The sequence below is a fragment of the Neopelma chrysocephalum genome, unplaced genomic scaffold (assembly GCF_003984885.1).
Source record: "Neopelma chrysocephalum unplaced genomic scaffold, ASM398488v2 Primary Assembly neopelma1_59, whole genome shotgun sequence".
Lineage (NCBI taxonomy): Eukaryota > Metazoa > Chordata > Aves > Passeriformes > Pipridae > Neopelma > Neopelma chrysocephalum.
Window position 1 is genome coordinate 16,890,203 of NW_020897714.1, and position 19,338 is coordinate 16,909,540.

The 19,338-nt window shown below is 50.8% G+C and overlaps 2 protein-coding genes across 3 annotated transcripts in view; both read right to left on the reverse strand.

Moving 5' to 3' along the window:
- Positions 1–481: 481 nt before the first annotated feature.
- CCDC134 (coiled-coil domain containing 134) lies at positions 482–8,434 on the reverse strand. The gene is made up of 7 exons (XM_027680117.1): positions 8,372–8,434; positions 4,191–4,308; positions 3,254–3,375; positions 2,946–3,030; positions 2,485–2,666; positions 2,180–2,251; positions 482–1,832 (listed from the first exon to the last, which is right to left on the reverse strand). The coding sequence occupies exons 2-7, from the start codon at positions 4,291–4,293 to the stop codon at positions 1,707–1,709; spliced, it is 690 nt and encodes a 229-aa protein (XP_027535918.1). The 5' UTR covers positions 4,294–4,308; positions 8,372–8,434; the 3' UTR covers positions 482–1,706.
- A 528-nt stretch (positions 8,435–8,962) lies between these two features.
- Positions 8,963–19,338, reverse strand: part of MEI1 (meiotic double-stranded break formation protein 1) — a 37,362-nt gene continuing 26,986 nt past the window's right edge. For both annotated transcript variants that reach the window (XM_027680114.1, XM_027680113.1), the window contains exons 22-31: positions 19,226–19,330; positions 17,515–17,625; positions 16,754–16,935; positions 15,225–15,306; positions 14,550–14,755; positions 13,730–13,811; positions 11,744–11,850; positions 10,784–10,915; positions 10,325–10,434; positions 8,963–9,184 (exon numbers count right to left, since the gene is read on the reverse strand). In XM_027680114.1, coding sequence (XP_027535915.1) covers positions 9,139–9,184; positions 10,325–10,434; positions 10,784–10,915; positions 11,744–11,850; positions 13,730–13,811; positions 14,550–14,755; positions 15,225–15,306; positions 16,754–16,935; positions 17,515–17,625; positions 19,226–19,330 — 1,163 coding nt within the window. In that variant the 3' untranslated portion in view covers positions 8,963–9,138. The remainder of the gene's footprint in view (positions 9,185–10,324; positions 10,435–10,783; positions 10,916–11,743; positions 11,851–13,729; positions 13,812–14,549; positions 14,756–15,224; positions 15,307–16,753; positions 16,936–17,514; positions 17,626–19,225; positions 19,331–19,338) is intronic.

A 19,338-nucleotide genomic window follows, 5' to 3' on the forward strand; every position in this document is an offset into this window, starting at 1 on the left:
GCCCCGCCCCCGCGGCCCCGGCGCGCGCACCCCCCGCGGTTTGTTGTCAATGAGACCAGGTCGCCCCCGGCCAATCGGCGGCCGCGGCGGCGCGTGGTGTGATGGCGCGTCAGCGATCAGCAGCTGCGATTAGCATGGGCGGGCCCGCCCCTCATTGGAATATTCATGATGGGCGGTGCCTGGCCACGCACGGCAGACACGCGTGGGAGCGACGCCATCACCCGCTCCTCCTCCTCTGCGCACGGGGAACCCGGCTGGGGCAAGGCTCGCACCCCGGGCTGCCCGCCAGGCTCAAGGGTGCGAAGGCCAGGTGGAAGGCGCCCCTGGGGAAAGGATGGGGTTTGTTCTTCCCTCCGCAGCTCCCACGGACCCTCACCTCCTGGGGGGGCCAGCCTCGACGCCCTCTGGCGCGCACCTGCTCCCCCCAGGAACGGGAGCAAAAGCCACGCTTCTTTTACTCAAAAAAAAAAAAACAACAAAATAAAATAAAGTCAATTTTATTAAAAAAAAACCAAACTCGCGCCCACTGCCACCCCCCCACTGGAGAGACTTGGCTCTGCTGTTAAAAATTCAGGACGTTTCCCCTTTCCCAAAGGCTGCGATGCTTCCAGCCCGGCACAGAGCACCCGATTCTTGGGAATGGTCCCTCTGCAAGAGCCTCCTCTGGTGCGAGGTCATCAGCGATGGTGGGAAACAGCAGGGGGGTTGTGCCGGGTCCCGGGGCCAGCCCCTCACCTCTGCTCCCCAGCTGGCTCGCTCCCTGCTTCGGCCCTGCTATCCCCACATGCCCTTATCTGGCTGTCCCTCTGCCAAAGAGGCTTTGGAGTCTAACTTAGAGAGAACCAGTGCTGCAGAGGAGGGATGGGGGCAGGATGGCAGGGGCAGGGCATGGGGTGCAGTACAGGCTCACAGCGGCTGGGGGCTGGTTCCCCAGTACCTTCAGCATCAGCAGGGCTTGCACTACAGACACCCACTGGCTGCAAAGAGGCCAAGTACTGAAATTCCTTCAAAAAATTCACTGTGTGTTTGCCTCCCTGCGGGAACGCCCAGTGGTGGCTGCATAGGAGAACAAGATGCCATCAGGCCAGGAACAGATGCTGTCGGCCTTTTAAACTATATCTGAACAATGAAATGCATGTCGCTCGGTAAGAGAGCCACTGGGAAGAGGGGAGAGCTGATCTGGCAGAGGTAGCAGCTGTGCAGAGACCAGGTAGAGCCGGATGGGGGGTGCCAATGAGATCACCAGTTTAACAAAACAAAAACCAAAACTGAGAGAAGCAGCATTGCTCATGAGGCTGTTTGGTGTGACGCACTCCCCAGCTCACCCATGTTGGAGGAGGCACGTTCAGCGTAGAGTGTGCTGCAGATTGGAGGGATCCCTGGGCTCCTCAGGCACAGCATGTCCCCCACACCCTACTTCCCCACAGGGAGCAGTACCCCAACCAGCCCAGGGGATAGCCCCACTGCTTTCCCTTTAGTCTGTGCTTTAGCTGTGGGGAAGGCATACCCCACTCCAGCTGCACTGGGGCAACCCACCAGCACTGCCACCCAATCTCCACTGAACAAAAGGGAAAGGCAACAAAACAAAACCCACGGCACAAACGGAAAGGGGACCGCCAGGCACTGGCCAAAGGCTGCCGAGAGGGAGCGAGCCACTCTGCGTCCCAATGGTGTCGCCCCCACTGCAAGGCGCAAGCGCTCGCACACTACAGCTCCGACTGCGAGCGGGAGATGCGCGGGCCCTTGCGGATCTCCTTCCGCTTCTCCTCCTTCTTCCTCCTCTTCTCCTCATCCCTCAGCGCCTTCTGAAAGGTGTCAGCACTGGGGAAAAACTGTGGATTGACAGTAAGGGGTCAGGATGGGGAGCCCACAAAGCCTCCCAGAGGCACAACCCCCTGCCAAAGCCAACGCACAAGCCTCATGGTGCTAGGGGGCTTGAGGACAGATGTGGCATGAGGCAAATAGGATCTCGACCATGGGGCAAGAGAGAGGAGATGGTACCAGGTGCCTAAAGTCAACTGCAGCCCAGCCAGTGAATTCAATGTGTTTCAGCCGTGCTTCCTCAGTGGGGTTTTGGCTATTCCTCACAAGACACCTGTTCCATTCCCCAGCCAGCTGCCTGGAGCTGCGATGGGGATGAGAAAGCCCATGAGGTGAGCTGGCAGCATTGCTATCTTACCTCTGAGTGGTCCGTTTTAAAGGGATTGCGGTAATCGGGCGATTTCTCGCTGATTCCCAGCTCCTGAGCCATCTGCAGAGCAAAGCGGAGACCACATCGGGCACTGGTGCCTCCCACTCACACTCTCCCCTTACTGTGACCAGGATCCCCTCCTCCCCACCAGCCCCATCTATGTTCTATGCTCTTCCCCCATCACTCAGCCCAAAGACAGCCCTCAGACATGGAGTACACTCCTCCTGCCCTCCTTTTACCCCAAAAACCTCACCCCCCAGCCTAAGCAGCAGAGTAGGGACCAGGAGCCATACCAGCCGCAGGACCTGGGAGTGGGGTCCCTGCTCGAACACACCCGTCAGGTTGCAGAAGCCGATGCCCCAGCGGATGAGGCTGTTCCAGTTGGAGTTGCGGTCGAAATAGTGGTGCACAATCTTGGGGAAGCGCAGGACAACATCCCCGAAGAAGGCAGTATTCTCCACTACGTGGGAGTATGCTGTGGGGACAGCCACCAACCCCATCGTCACACATGCCTCATCCCACTGGCACTTATGTCCCCACCAGGAGGTGGGGAGGCTGAGTTAAAATGGGTAGGTTCCCCAGTACGAACTAGTCAGAGGCAACAATAAGGTCCCTGACAGACAGGGTCAAGTCCAGGTCTGGTCTGGATACATGGGGGTTTTGTACCTACCCCGGTGCCAGTCCCAGGAGGAATGTCTGTGATGCACCAGAGCTCTCAAAAAAGGAGGGGGGGTAAAGACCGGAGAGGACCTACCATCTTTTATCTTCTCGTCCTGAGGGAAAGGCCCATCGGGAGGCACATCAGCAGCAATGAGCACAGCACGAGAGTCTTCCAGCACCTGCCAGAACCCTCAGTTACTGCCCTGTCTTGCCAGCTCTTCCCTGTACCCTGGAGTGCTGCCCCAGCTGCCCCACTTTGAAGCTCCATAGCATCCTCCCTTCAGGTCCTAAAGTTCACCTGCCACACAATTCTTCTCTTTGACCCCATGGAGGCCCCCCAGCCCTCCCCAGTTTGGCCCACCCTTCCCAGCCCCACCAAGCGCGGCCCGTGCTGTGGCTCACTTTGAAGAGTCCCTTGAGCATGATGTCAATGATTTTGTACTGCTGGTTGACGTCATTGAGCTCAATCAGATTCTTCAGCGCGTTCATCTGGTCCTTGCGCTTAACCTCAAACAGCTTCTTATCTGCAATAGTGTCAAGGGTACTGCTGGCACTCTGCCACCTCTGGCTCCCATGCCCCTCTGCACCATCCCAGTCCCCCCAGTTCTCTACAGCGTGCCTGAGGGCTGGGAGGAAGCATCTGAGCCAGGATGAAACAAAGATTTCCAGTGAGCCCCCTTGCCCAGACACCCCAGCAGGGCCCTTAACAATGCTGAAAGCAAGTGGGGAGCTTTCTACTTGCCAGTCCATGCTCTGGCTGAGGGGCTGGAGGAGGAACATGAACTCCCACTTTCCCCATATGTGTCTCCACATACTAAATATCTTTTCATACTTTGCCTGTTCACCAGGGGATGCTGCTGCATGCTAAGAAGGGCTTGCATTAGCCCACCTTCTCATGGGCAATAAATGCCTGTGGCACAGAGGAGTCCAAGTGCCACAAGCCCAAAAGTCCTCTCCCACCATCCCAGTTGGTGACCCCAAAGCACTGAGACCCCAGGCGTGCTCTGCCACCCAGCTGGCCATGCCACTTCCAAGCGCAGACTGGGAAACATGCTCACTGCCCAGCATGATGGAGCAGAAAGAAAAAGCAGAACACCAGGCACCACCACCATTTCTGCTCCTGCACCGAGCCAGGCACTTGGCTAGCAAACCCAGGAGCTTGGCTAAAACCCCTCTACAGAAGAGCAAAGCAGCAATTTCCCAGTGCTTCTGGAATCTCTCTTTTCCACTTCCCTGTGCCTTTTCTGTGGTCTCTGACCCTTTCCCTGCACGAGCTCGCTCCAGCTTCAGTAGGCATGAGCATGTATTTGAGTCACAAGGAGCAGGCTGCAGAGGATACAGATTTCCAAGCCAGAGTCTACCCTCTGTTTTTCCAGGTCTGCGAAGCTGCCTCGAGATAGCAGCAGCACCAGCAGAAAAGGGCAGATGAAGAAAAAATCCATGTTGGCCACTGCAACCTGGAAAAAAACAGACCAACAAAACCAATAACCAGTGAGGAGACTTATGAAAAGGAAAAGTCACACAAACCACTCGAGACCAACAAGGACTCAAGTGCACTTGGCATCAGGGTCCTTGCCCGCCTCTCCCTTGTCCCCATGAGGGTTTGAGGGAGACAGTCGCCAGAGCAGAGCCATGGAGTGATGCTGCAGCCAGCCTGCTCTCCCCTGTGAGGTCTCTCTCCTCCTCCTCTCTACCTGCCTCCATTGTTGGCTGGGCCCACAGGGATCTGACTCAGCACTGACCCAGAAGAAAAATTAAGTCCTACCTGTTCTCCCAAAAATAACAGCTAGCTTTTTGCTGGGTTTGTGAGTTAGAGCAGCCCCAGCAACTGAAACAGCAGGGCTGGATGATGAGGATTGCCAATGGGCTGAAGTCCATCTCCTTCAAGTCCCAGGTGTGACACGCTCAGCCATCTCCCTTCACCCCTTGGGGTGCTGGTACCTGGACCCTTTCCCTCACTATCAGACAGGTGCCAGCTGCAGGCCCCACGCCAAAAAGCAACAGTTGGGTGACCTGGTGGTACCTTCCCCCTTGCCCCAAACAAGTCCCTCCCTAGGTGGTGGTGTCTGAGGCTCTGCAGAGATGCTGTTGGGCAGAGCTGCTCCTGACTACGAGGGTCCCTCATCCACAGCCAACATGCAGAGGAGAGGCCGGGGGAGATGGTCCTTGAGAATGAGGCTCAGCCTCCAGGCAGCAGAACTCGAGGTGGTGGCCCCTCTGCAGGGACAAGGTTTCCACTGAGTCAAGCAGTGGCCACTGGCAATTACAGAGGCAGCAGCCCCTTCAGACGCATTGCCCATGCCGCCCCCTGTTCCTGAGGTAAAGGCAGATGTGTAAAGCCACCAGAGCCACCTCACCCTCTGACCCACTGACCTCCTGAGCCCACGCTCGCCTGCCTGCCCAAACTTCTCTCTGCAATGCCCTAACAGTGGAACAGAAACAAATCCCTTCTTGTTTTTTTCTTATTTTCTTTTTCAAAACTAATACAATTTGTTCAACCCTGGGTCCATGAGAGAGGCAAAGCAGGCAGCACTAGCAGCTCTCCCAGCCTTGCAAAGATCAGCAGCAGCTCCTGCCATACACCTGCTGAGGCCGAGCCAAGCACCTTCACAACCCCAATGGGGGAAGAGGAACAGCGTAGGGCAAACATGAGAAACTCTCTGAATTTTTTGCTGTTGTGCTTTGTAAAAGGCACCCCTGGAAAGGAACAGATCAGAGTAAATACAACCAGCTTTACTGAGGAAGACACAGCTGGCCATGGTGTGGGCTCAACAACACATCCCATGTTTCGGACACAATGCAGAGCCAGAACAGCAGCACAAGTCCCCCACACCAGGTCTGAGTGTCCCCTCTGCCCACTGTGGTGCTAGGATTGAGCCATATTCCAGCCATCCTGAACTCCACAAAGCACACCGACAAGCCAAGGCTGTAAGGAAAAATTCTTCAGCCCAAGGCAAACAGATATTCTGCTGAAGCCACTGGCCTGGTCGGCTCCCAGAAGACTGCTTCACCCTGCCAAAAAACATGACCCAAGGACCCAAGGCCTGGCTCAGCAAGGTGGTGTGGGTCTCCCCTCTCCCCCACAGCTGCTTACTCCCTCCCAGGCTCTCAGGGAGGAGGAAGTGCAGCAACTCAAAAGCATAAAGTGTGACTTCCCTGGGACATGGACATGTTTGCCCCTTGGATTGGACGTGCGATCGTAAGGACCAGGCTGGTTATTTGCCATGGTCATGGAGAATTGGAGAGAGATGTTGGAGGCAGCCAGTGGCCTCCAGACCAGGCTGGAAGGCAAACAGTAGAAATGCTGCCCACAACAGCTCTGCCACGCTGCCTGTGGCAGCCCCAGCATGTCTGGTCAGGGCAGGGGCTACCGCATCCTCTGCTTCCAACATGGGAGCTGGGTGGCCGGAGGATATTAAATGGCCGCTCCAAGGGGGAAGAAGTTCAGCTGCAAGAAACCCTGTTCAAGGCAGCAGCAGAGCAAAGTGAAGCTCTCGGCCAAAGCAGTTGCCAACCAGCTGGTTGCTGCAGTAGAAAGTCCACCAGCCTTCCTGGGTGCTTCCAAGTCTCAGAACAGTGATGGGCTTTTCCAGAGATATGATCTACAGATGCTGCAGTATATATGGTCAGTGTTTTCGATGAAAATGTTTTCAATGACTTTACAAATCCTCTTGCACCAGCCCTAACGACTGTGCCACGGGACAAGGTTGGAAGCAGAGGACTGGAGAACCACGCCATACCAGAAGCCCATCACCTTTTGGTCTGACCCCTTTCCTGCTGGCACTCATTCTCACATCGAAGCTGATTACTGCCTTTGGCCATCAGGAGTGAAACACCCCAGCAAAAATGAAGCAGGACCCAGGTTGTTTCCCTCTCCCACAGGGAATGTGAGGTTGCTGATGCCATGTGGGACCACCTCAAATTTATTTCCCTTTACTGCCCTGCCCATTTCACCACATTTTAACAGCAGAGGACATTCCCTCCTCTCCAGGCCAGACTGTGTAAATGCAGAAATGCCAAAGCTCCTTGCAGATGTTCCTCCACACTTTCCCCACAAACTCTCTCTCTTCACACCTGCTGAGGGATGAGATGAGATGGAAATACAGAGCTGCTCCTCTCTTCCCTCCCTACTCCTTGCTGAACTGATTCCTGCCAAAGACAGCTAAGCCTCATGCTCCCAGAGCAGTCCAGGGAGCCAAGGCCTGGCCTGATGCTACAGATGGGAAGGAGTTTCCACCAATATTCCCTCACAGCCCTGGCCAGCTGGCTGTTTCAGCAGAAAGCCCACCAGTCTGTCTCGCTGTCTCCCATCCTCTTAATTTAGATGTGTTTTTCCAAAGACATGACAACAGATGCCGTGTTATAGATGGTTAGTACTTTCCATTAAAATGTTTTAATGACTTTATAAATTTTCCTGCAAGAGCCCCGTCTGAACCAAGCATCCCTGAGATTTATTCACTTAATGAGCTTGCAAGGCAGAGCCACACTGCCACGCTTTGGTTCTCAAGAGGGACTTTTGCAGTACCCCCCACCTCTCCTCCGCAGGGCACTGAATTGCAGGGGGGAAAGCATCATCAGCCTGCCTGTGCCAGGAGCACACTGTGGCAAAACAAGAAATGAAAACTCCCCGCCCCATGAATCCATTCCCGAGCTACTTCTCCAACAACCATATGAGAATTAATCTCTTGTCACAACTGAGCGAAAAGCTTTGGAAGTGAAACAGTGCTGCTCAGACTTCTGCTCGGACAGTTCCCCGTGGGGCTTACAGGACCAGCTGCTTCAGTTGAAACACCGGCCATTTACACCTGCTTGTCTCCAAAGTCCCCCAGACGCCAAGCCCAGAGCTCACGCACCACACAGTTTGTCATCCCCGGCAGAAGCCAGCGGGGTGCTGTGATTTCCATCAGGAGCGGGTCCCTCCCAGCCCACCCCGGTGCCTCCCGTCCTGCCGGAGGAGGTCAGCAGCACTCCGAGGGTCTCGGGCGGCCGCGGGAACAGGGAGATGGAGATTCTCCCGCAAGCATCGCTGAATCTAACGGCAGTCACACAGGGACAGTGGAGTGGAAACGGGATTAGCCGACAGTACCCTGACCGCGCTGCGGGTAACCCATCCGGAGCCGTGTCAAGTGGACGCAGCAGGCGGCACATGGGGGATGCGAACCCTCGGGGCAGGACGGCAGGTCCCCGGGCTGCGGAGGTCCGCTCCTCCCGCCGCTCCAGCGCGGGGCCAGGGCGGCGATGGCAGGCAGAGCCCGTCGGGCACAGCCCTTTAACCCAGAGTCCAGCGAAGTGCCTCGGGGCCGCACTGCCCGCGCCGCTCCCTGGCCACCCCGGCTGCCCAGGAGGGCCCTTCCCGGGGACCGCTCCCGGCCACCCCCGCCCCTCCGTGTCCCCGGAGCGGTGCCTGGGCTGCTCTCGCCCTTCCCTCCTGCCCTGCCACGGCCGGGCAGCGCCCTCCGGCCCCGCTGTGACTCCCGGGACGGGGAAGGCTCCCCGCCGCCCCCGCAGGCTGTCCCTCACCTGCGGGCCGGGAGCCGGGAGCCGGGTGCCGAGGCCGGCGCTCACGCCCGCTACGCTACCATGCCGCTGCCGCCGCCGCCGCTTCCCCGCTCCGCCCCGCCGTGTCACTTCCTGAGTCCCCGCCCCGCCCCGGTACCGGCCCCACACCGGCGGGGCTGCGCGGGCTTGGGCCTCCGGCGCTGGGAGGTTTCCCCTCCCCGGGGCCGCTCTCGTTGTGGGAGGGTTTCTCCCGGCTCTGCGAGGGAGAATTAGAGCCCCGACGGGAACGGGACACTTAGAGGGTGTGGAGGCAACAGGACCGTGGGGGCTGGAGCTGTAGTCGAAGGGGTCACTCGTGAGCTGGAAGAAGTCTACTCAGCCCCATGGCACACGCGGCATATCCTTTTTCCCCGAGGTCCTCGCTGAGCCCCCACCGCCCCTGCCAGCCCCGAGCTAAGGGGCCATCCCGCAGAGCCAAGAGCCAAGGCGGGTGAGCAGAGCATCTCTTCCATGGCATCCCTGTACGCCATCGTTTCCCCCGGCAGGTCTGTAGTTTGATAGCTGAAGGGCATCAACCAAGCCTCACCCTGCACAGAAAAGTAAACTGAGCCGTTTCAGCAACAGAACTTTATAAATGAGTTTCAGCAAACCTTTTTCTCAAAATGAGCAACAAATTACTTCCTTTGTCCATCTTCTCTCTCTACTACTCACTGGGAATAAATGGCAGGATGGGGTCTTCTGCTCCATTCTTGCTTTTTCCTCTGCTCTGCACACCGCATCTTCTCATTTCAGTTGCCAATGTGTGAGAGGGACACTGCCACGCTTCCCAGACATCTGTCATTGGCATCATGAGTGGAAACCAAAGGAAAGGCATGGCTGAACTCCAGCATACTATGGGAATTCCCACATTTGACATACCACTGACAGGAGGTTTTCATTACTAAACCAAGCCTCCCCAAGCCATGGAGCCACATTCCCAACACATGCGAAAAACACCAGTGTAGGTAAACCTGAAGAAAAATTCTTTCTCAACAAAACTGATGTCAAAGCTTGAGTTTGACCAGAGGATTTTGTCTTCCCTGTTCATGACTATCTGGATGGTTTCCACCAGGACAACTTGCCCTCTCAGTGTCCCACAACAGAGAAGTAGTATCACATTGGGGGTAAGCACAAAGACAAGCTACTCCTCACGGAACAAATACCTCACCCAGTGCACATCCTGCACATGGCTGATGACGGTGTTCCACAGTGGAGGAAGACCCCCTACCAACAGGAAATCAGTGCCCTGGCCACTTCCATCACTGCTATATGTCTGAGGGAAGGCAATGCAGCATTATGAAAACAGGAGGGCAAAGAAAAGTTTGGGAAATAACCAAATATTGTACCAGGCCCCCTCTTTCTCCACAACGAATCTGGGAGTGGCCCCTGACTCCATCCCCAGAGAAAAGGAGGATTCGGTTCTCAGCGGGCAACTCTAGGGCCAAGCAGAATAAAATTTGCTAACTCCCCTCACTGGTTCCCAAATGCTCCCTGCACTTTGAAAGTGCCTGAGTCATCTTTGGGTTTTCACTACTTCATGGGCATACCAGCAGTAGCCGGCATGCAGACAGAGGTTAACTCATTGCTCCTACTCCAGGAAAATCAATACAGAGATCGTTACTGCTTTGAAGTCAGACTCCCCAACCTGCTCCCCTTTCATCAGACCACCTCTGCTTTATAGATGAATGCAAGCCTCGCACAGAGACCCATCTTTCATCCCAAATGTCTCCGCATTTCCCAAACATCATCTCAGATTAGGAGATGATGAAGTCTTTCATCCCAAAGTTAGTCAAGTGTAGCAACCACTCAGTTTTTCAATTTTGTTTGCCTTCAGCTGGAACAAGAGAAGGAACAGCAGTTTAAGTATCCCTTCCAACCTTTGTTACACCTACCACTCACATCACCTATCAAAGGCATTTGCCCAGCAAAGGATACACAATGTCCTGATGTTTTACACATGTGGTCCTCTGTCCCAGGAGATGATCCAGCAAGGTCTGAATGGTCCCTGACTGCACTGGCTCCACCTGGTAATGACTGCTCTGAATCTGAGCAGTCAGAAGAAAGAATGACCAACTGTTCCAGAAAACTGTTGGGTCTGTTCCTTCATACTCCCTCCCTCATCTCCACACAGAGCAATGAAATCTTCAGACTTTGATCTCGAAGGTAATCAAGGGGCTGCCCAATCTGATGACATAGTTTAGGCAGTGGCTGGCATTACTCCCTTTCTGATTCCACTGTACACCCCTCAGGGCAGTAGCCAAGGTAGCAGCTGCAGGATTCCTCTTCATCTTACTGTAGCCTCCTCAAAAGGAAGTTTATGGCTCCCCATCAAAGGCTAAAGCAAATGCCTAGGGATTCTCTTCCAATTTTCCTCGGCAGTCACTGCTTTCTTACCTGACAAAGGAATAGGTGAAGAGCACAAGATGTGGCCTCAGGCAGTTCTGCTAAGTTGGCTTCTGCTGCCTCCTGAAGAATCTGGCTAATTTCTTTTTGAGAAATAATATTGCTGCTCTGATATCTCACAAACTTGAACAAAGGAAAAAATAGAGGCATTAAATAGTGAAAGACCCACTGACTGCAACAGTGACTCATCACCTGCAAAGACCTCTTCTATGTAATGGGATGCTGCAACACCCTAACCACAGGCCTGATTTTTATACCACCTCTAATAGAACCAGTGCAAGTATCTGTGTTTACGGTGCTCTGATTTATAGCCAGATTTATTTTGTTTTAGGTCGAGAAGTAACTAAAATAAATCAGGTAACCTTTTAAAACTGAAATAAAACAGCAAATACTCACAGACCCATCTTGTATTCGGAGGGGGAAGGTTCACATTAATAGCCCCTTCCTCTCATCCACTGCCAAGAGGGCTTTATCTTCAGTTTTTCTGCTGGGTAGGACCACATTCCCCCTCTAGCCCACAGGCCCCACATACAGCAAGGTAGTATATTGTGCTAACTCTCTGCCCTGAAAAGTCATGTCTGTAAGGTTGAAGATGGGGAGACAAGCTGTGATGCCAAGCAGTCAGCTTGCTCCCTGACTGGTAACAGCAGTTGTATGTTCTCTGCAGGTTTCCTCTCTCCCCCCAGGGGTCCTAGATGTTATAAATAAATGCTACAAACACCAGAAGAACAGGATGTACTCGCTAACAGCAGTCAGTTTCTGCAGGGTGTGGAAGGGAAGTTCACTTGAAAGTATCATTATTAATATAGGTCACTAATATAGTGCCAGACAAAGCCACAGCAGTATCTGAGATTGGGTGTGTGTAGCAGGTTAAGTTCCAATAACTGACCCACATGCATTGTACCAACATATTGGGAAAAATGGAGAACAGCTTGCCCTTCTCCTGCTTACCAAAGTCATCAGCCTGAGAACTTCTGGCTGCAGAAAGGACTTCTGGCCCCCATTGAGTAGTGTGAAGAGCAGGAATCGGTGCCATGGCTGTGAAGCAACATGTAGAGCTGGGACAGAAGGAGAAGCCAATGAAAGACAGCTGTAAAACTGCCCAAGTGACAGGCTGAACCCAGCTAAGGACAGTCTTCAATACTGACCCCAAGTTTTCTCTTCTAGACCCCATGCTGTGAAACACTAAGGGGATAGTTTGCTATGTTCTTACTTGCTTTTTAATCTGTCACTCTTAGGGCAAGTTTAGTCAAAAGGACAAAAGCTTAATAGCTTTTCAAAGCAGAAAATACGTTTTGTCCATCTTTGTGCTGGTACAGGAAGAGAAACCTTCTCCTGGGGTGCATGTCATAAAATAGTAAGGGAATACCTTTATCCTGGGGTTTCAAAAATAATAACTTTTGGTTTCAATATGAGGACAACTCTCCTGACCTCAGTTTTTATTTAGCTGCAGAGTACCCTTTGGGGAATGAAGGAAGCTGCACAAACTGAGCTTGGATCTGCATCAGACAGCATACTGTGGGGACCAGCCAGGCTGATGGCAGCAATGCAAACAGTCAGTTTACTAAGGAACATACATGATAAACATGAATGAGGTAAGGCTCATAAGTCTGTGGTGGCATGAAGTCTCTCACTAAATGCTAAAATTAAAATTTTATTACCTTGTATTTATTGCAGGTTAAAAGTATGGGATAAACAACTACAACAGGTCAGCTGATAAAACTTGTTATACCATGGCAACTCACCAGAGTGTTAGAAAGGCCTTTTTTCCACTGGCAGTCACATAACCTCCCTATTGCCACTACAAGAATCTTTTCTATAGGAAAACAACACTAAAAATAATGTAAAATATTTTTGGGGGTATTTTTTAGAAATAAGAAAGTACCAGCACTGAGCCTGCTCTGCACTTCTGGAAAAATCTCTGGACTGAGAGAGGGTTTTAAAAAGCCTCAGATGAATCAACTCCTAGAGGCAGAGTCCAGGAAACTCTCTTTCCAGCGTTCTTGCATTTTTCAGCCAAACTCAGCTATGACCCTCATTCAGCTTGGAATAAGGAGACTCCTCTTATTGCTGTTGTGAACTTCAGCACCACAGCAGCAAAAGTGACAGGTTCGGCTGTTGCTGAAGCAGCACTTCATTAGCTTAATCCCAGAGCCTCCCCATAAAATGCCACTTTTTTTTTTTAACACAGCCTTTTAATAGCCTCCCGTCAGCTACTGGCTGTCATTCATCTGCAGTATTACATCTTCATCCAACCGCTTCATCTCTCCCACCGGTGTTTTGTCTGGTGTTCATTCACTCCATCCCCTTCTCTCTTAGTGTTTAAATGACTGAAGCGAGCGGAGAACTTTCTGGTTTAAGAACAGAGCCAGCACCTGAACTTTGTGGCTTGAGGCTGACAGCAAGCATGGTATACATTAGGTCTGACATGGACTCTGGAAACCAAGGTCAGCACTCACCCCTGGAAATCTAGAATTTTTGTCTTCCATTCCCTAAGGCTGCCTAGTACCCTGTTCTCCCTTCCCTTGGGGCCAAACTGTGACCAACATTATTCTTGTAAGACACATCACGTTCAGATCCTCCCCCACTATATTTATGGTCTAAATGTTTGATACGATTGGCCTGGAAGTAAAAGCCTATTCCTATACTCCTTCCATTCCCAAACCTTTTACTCTTATGGGGGTGGAGAATGCCTTTTTACCTTCTGGAAAGCATCTCAGTGTCCAAAGCCAAAGTGAGGGCCCATGCCTCCAGCGGAGTCAGGCACTGTGATTTCACCCCACAAAGCACATGATTAACTTTAGGCATACAAATAATTTTTCATATTGGGCATAAACTCATTAAGCATCTGCTCCAGAGTGCTACTGGATAGAGATCAAAGAGCTCAAAATCACTGCAGGAGGGAAACCAGAAAAAGAAAGAGCAGGAAGACTTTACCAACATCTTGGTTCTTCACATACAGGTATTCCACTAAGGTTTCCAGGCAGGCAACCACAGCCTGAGAGAGAAGCAAGTCTTTCTGGAATACCAAAAAAAGAAAAAAAGAAGGAAAGAAAAAAAAACAAACCCAGTCAACAGTTATTGCAAGAGGAAAATTCATAAAGGGCAGGATCTGAAGATTATTCAGCACAGGAAACTAACACCTTTCATCTCCTTCACGGGATGCAATGTGCTCCAAACTATCTGTCACATCAAGGAGCCAGACAAAGGCATGGCTACTTATTCCGAGACTAAAAAAATATTAAGTAACAGCCTCCAAAAAATAAAGATAGGAGCCCAACATCGCTTAAGAGAGTTAAATGTAAACTGATGTATTACCCCAGGAGCACAGCATTGGTTGAGCAAGTTAAATGTATGCTGATGCACTTACTACCCACAAAAGCACCTTGCTTTTGGTGGGTAGTGGAGGGACTGGGATTTGTTACACTTTTCCCATGTCTGTCCCTATGGACCTCAGCATCCCTGCAGAGCTGGAGATGGGAAAACAGAGACCGTCATTAGTACACAGAATTTCAGCTACCCAGTTCAGCAGCAGGGAGCACCGCATAGCTTGATTTACCTTCTTTCTCACTGCACTACACTGCAGCAAGAGCATTTTCCCTCCTCCTCATCACGTCTGTAAGGGGTGGAAAATGCAGGCAGAAGGAAAAAAAACAGGCAACCCCTTTGATTCTGCAATAGGGTGGTTTCTCCTCTGGTTAATGTTCCTGCTTGAAGCCCAACACTTGTGTTGTTCCAAAAGTCACATTTTATATACCTGCAACTGGACTTGTACCAAAAGGTTCTGCAGACTGACAACAAGTGAGAAGACCTGCTGTGTGGCAAGGGGGTGCAAGGCAGCATCCTGCAATGATGATGGCTGTGGTTGAGTAGCACCTTGGGCTGTGTTTTGGCCAGCGATCACCAGCAGAGAAGAGGAGAAGTTCTGGCGCAGAGCAGCTCTCAGGAACTGCATGATGCTCACTAGACAGGGAGACGCTTATTAGTGTGTGTCAGTGTTTTCCTCTGCCCTGCCCTGTGTGTTGGTGCCTGTGCAATAGCATGGGAGAGGGTGAGGAGAGAAAATTTGAGCTTAAGAGCCCACCAGAGTTGTTTGGCAGCTGCTAACAGCTGCAGACAGGAATGGCAACATGAGTTCCCATGTTCATCTCCTCCCTTGAGACGCTATCACAGTTCACACTCAGTTCCAGATGTCACTACCAACCTCCAAGGAAGATTTGTCCAAACACAGCAGAACTCCAGTCAGTTCCCTTTTGCTCTTTCTCACCACCAGTTACACACTTATGGATCAGTAATGCCAAATGGACCAAATATTCCAGATTCCCTCCAGCATCTCCACCATCCCATTCCATAGTCACCAGTTCTCCCTTGTTGCTTTTGCATGGTACTAGTGGCTGCTTCCAGCCAAATCCCTGTAACAGATGCAAAATACCTAAGAGCAGGACTGGCTTCTTATTCCTGAAGATGACTGCATTGAGGACTTCTGTTAGGTCTAGAGAGAGTGTTTGGTGAACCTAGAGGAGAATTAAATAGAAGAGAAAAAAGGGTGCTGGTTTGGACCAGATAAAAATCTCCCTTACATATTTCCAGTCATTAGATGCCACCCCATGATGACCATTGAAAAACAAGGGAACAGCAACAGGATTTCAGGAGACTGACCCAGAAGGGAGAGTTACATCATTAGGCCCTCAAGTTTCACTCACCACCAGTTGCCAGTCCTGCACAGCTTCCAAACCGCAGTGTAACTTACTTGTCTGTCTCACTCTCATTACTCCCTGCAGGCCTTCTGGCATGTGGCTGTCAGACTGCTGAGCACATGCAGTAGCAGCCAGTCAGCAAGACTGATGAGCCAGGCAGACAAAAGTCATCAGTGGCAAGAAGCTGTCCCTGCCTGCTGGAGCTGGGAAGCCTACAGAGAGCCCAGGGATAGGAACTATGGCATGGGTGAAGGGAGGAGAGCAGGTTAGGGACATGGGAACTAGGGGAAACAGGAAAGGTCGGCTTGAGAGGGCAGTCTGCAATATGCTGTTTCCCTCACAGAGCAGCCATCGAGCAGCAGTGCCATGAAGCCTCAGAGAGAGCCCCAGAAGGGTTCAAACTCTTCAGTAAGGTTGAGAGTTGGTATGGGAAGGCAGGCATAAAGGCCACTGGGTTCACTCCTTCAACAGGAGAGCTAGGAGTAGCTGCTGCAACATAGGGGCAGTGGTTACTCATCTGAGAACTGACAGGCCAAAGCCTTTAACAGCCTGCCATGCATGAGCCATGTTTATCCTCAGGCTTCTGCTAAAGCCAGTAGCAAGAGAGGCTTGGGTAGTTACTTCAAAAGGAAATATTTTCCCTTGTGTTGGCATTCGAAAGTGCTTCCCTCAAAGTTGTAATTCTATTATTAGCTGACAACTCCAGCTTAGCTCTCTTGTTGGACTGCAAAGCATCAGATACAATGACAGCTGCCCACATTCATAAGAGCTTGCTAATATTCAACACTTACTTACCAATAATAGGTTTGGATTGTGACTGTTTCACTATTATCATTTTAGTATCAAAAAAGCAGTTTACAACATGGGAGCTACATCTTCCACCCCCAGTCTTCCTTGAGAAAGGCCTTAAAGTACATTTTGCTCTGTCCCAAAGAGGAAAGTGATTTGGATCAGGAAGGCTGGGTACGCACTTTCACCCCCAGGATTTGTGCCCTTCTCTAACTCTTACATGATTCCTGTCTCAGCCTTCGGCAACACGCTAGCTTCCAGTCCTGCTGGAGAATAACTTGCAGCAGGAAATAACTTGTGGACAATAACAAAAGAGGAATCAAGGCAATCAGATTCCAGGCCAAAGCAAACGACTTTCCTGTGCTAATGAAGATATTATATATATATATTATATATATATATATATATACACACACACATATTTATTTTTAAGGTTTAGCCATGTGCTGACTCTGAACACTAGAGTGGTACTAACCTCAGTATTGTAGCGATGCTGATAAAGCAAAAGGGATGCAACCAACAGCCATCCAGAGCACAGCAAGGCATCTTCAGATGACAGGTAAGCAGGTCCAGAGGGAGGGGACCGCAACCAGGTGCATTCCAAAACCTTCTGCAGGAGTTCTAGCAAGGACACATTGGAGAGCAGCACAGCCACTGCTGCAAGGGAGAAACATAATAAGAGAAGGTGATGGGATGGCATAGGTTAAACCAGATTGACAAGCAGAAGAGAAGTGCAGAGCACACCCATGCTGCAGTGAGGCAGCCTCAGCTGCCACAGCTCATCAGAGTAAGGCTGTCCAGCTATGCTGGTATTCATCTCCCACAGCACCAGCAACTGCTTGGCCAGCTAATAAAATGATCAGCCTTCAGCTAACACAGCAGGAAGGCTGGTTAGAGCTGTTCTCTATTATTGTCTAATTTTTTGAACTATGACAATACCAGGATATTTCAAACTAGGCACCAATGCCCCACTGCTGTGTTCTTTGAACAAGAAAATACAGTACTTCTGTCTTTCAGCAGCCAATTCTTGAATCATCAGAAGGCAGCAAAACCAAACCAAAACCCTCAACCTAAAAAAAGGCATCCCAAATACAAAATGGTCTTTGTTAATTATAATGCTGCATCTGGATGGAGAAACATCCACCTTACCTGCTGAGACAGTTAGAATACAGTCTCTGATGGCCAAGTTACAACCTCACTGAGATTAATTTAGCAATCAATACAATCTTGCCTCACCTCTCTGTTGACTACAAGGTGTTGTCTGATGAAGGTTCCAGTACAGAAAATTCAAAGATGGCTGCAGGAGGCCAGTGTCCCTTGGCCTGCATTTCCCACAGAGATTACTGACTGGAAACAAAAGAACACGAATAACAAGGACACCAGCTTAACAGAGCACCTTCCAGCAAGAAGAAGTCAGATACTGGGGAGAGAATTCAGATGAGAAGTGAACAGAGCATGGTACAGACAAAGGAACGGATGACTGCCCTACAGTGTTTGCTTTAGATTGGACCATGCAGTGGAAGATGATAACAGAGAGGGGGGAATAGAAAAAGGTATATTAAAGGGCATAAATCACATTAGGCAGTAATGAATCCAAGAGCAATGGACTTCAAGTTATCTGTTTCCAGTGTGAGCTTGATCCCAGTACTAGAACAAGCATAAACAGCCATGTGACTGTCTCTCATGGCGACCAGACTGGGGAATGGCATGGAGAGCTGTGCTCCTCCACTCTCACTAACTCTGCTTACACTAGGAGTAAAGTGTCATGTTTGTTGTAAACACCAAACAGTTAGGAACAATGTTTAGTAAAAGTTATGGAGAGAAATCCAGGACTACAGGTCTCAGCAAAACTGTCATAGGAGATCTTTTGAAGAGCATACAGTCTGAGTAAGCAATTCTCAAAAAACACACATCAACACACCTCTTCCATCTATGAGCTGGCTTCATATAGGCCTCATTAGAGGATAGTGTCTTGCACACTCACCCCTGAAGAACATAGCCTGGGGAGCCAAGGAGGGAATAAATGGGGTGGTTGGGGTAGGGAGAGAGTTGTGCTGCAAAATACAGAGCAGAAAGCAAGAGCAAAAGGAGCTTGTGACTACTGGCAGCATCTGAGCTCTGCTCTGAAATCACAGCAGCTAAAAATGCTGTTATTAAAAGGACATGGTTCTTCCACACCCCTCAGTTCCCCTGGCTAACGAACGTCTGAGAAACACTGCTTCCTCACAAGGCCAACGCAGACAGCCTCAAGATATGAAACATTTAAAATTGAAGGGGACAGTCCTTCAAAGTCTGCTGGAGAGATCAGTTTGTCAGAGCAGGGAAGAGATAAGAGGATGGATCAGCTGAATTTCCTTCTAGTATCTTTTTTTTCATAGGCTGCATGAACCTCCAATAGCCAAGTAAGAAATCACCAAGTAAGGATCACCAGACAAGACAGCAGGTCACACTATGGTTAACAAACACAGCCTTCTGTGTCTTTGGGGTGGACTGGGCAAGTTCTGCAGTTGGTAGGGAACTATATACTCTGGATTCACACTTCAAGGAAAGCCTAGTTTCACTAAGCTGCTGTTTCCTGATAGCCGATTAACAGGACATGACTGTGATCTGAACCCCACAAGACTGTTATAGCAAGTGTGGACAGGGAAGGATGATTCAGGAAGCACATCAGCCATACTGTCATGAGCCAAGCCAACAACAGTCACTGACCCTGAAATCATGTCATGGTCAGGGGAATACTTTGGCCACCTTGTGAGACTTCAGACAACAAATGTATTGTAAAAGTAAGAAGAAGAGAACCTGGGTTTTGTTGACTGAACTAGTAACCAGGGGTCTTTACAAGTATCTCAAAGCAGCCATAACCATAATGCAAGGTACATCTCACAAAGTACAAAGAGCCAGCCCCTAATCATCTTAAGGCAAGGAGAACATGGGTGCATATACTCACCCTGGTGAAGTAGCTTGAAGTCTGTGCTGTCCAGCTCCCTCAAGCCCTTGCTCCGCAGTTGCACCAGGAAAAGGAGGCTCAGCAAAACAGGCAGGTTACTGTTAGCTAAGAAG

Excerpts from the sequence above, each read along its gene's own strand:
- CCDC134 (XM_027680117.1), bottom strand. The coding sequence starts at position 4,293 with ATGGATTTTTTCTTCATCTGCCCTTTTCTGCTGGTGCTGCTGCTATCT. Across the intron at positions 2,667-2,945 it reads GGACGAGAAGATAAAAGATG|CATACTCCCACGTAGTGGAG; the intron begins GTAGGTCCTCTC and ends CTGTCCCCACAG. Across the intron at positions 2,252-2,484 it reads ACTCCCAGGTCCTGCGGCTG|ATGGCTCAGGAGCTGGGAAT; the intron begins GTATGGCTCCTG and ends TTTGCTCTGCAG.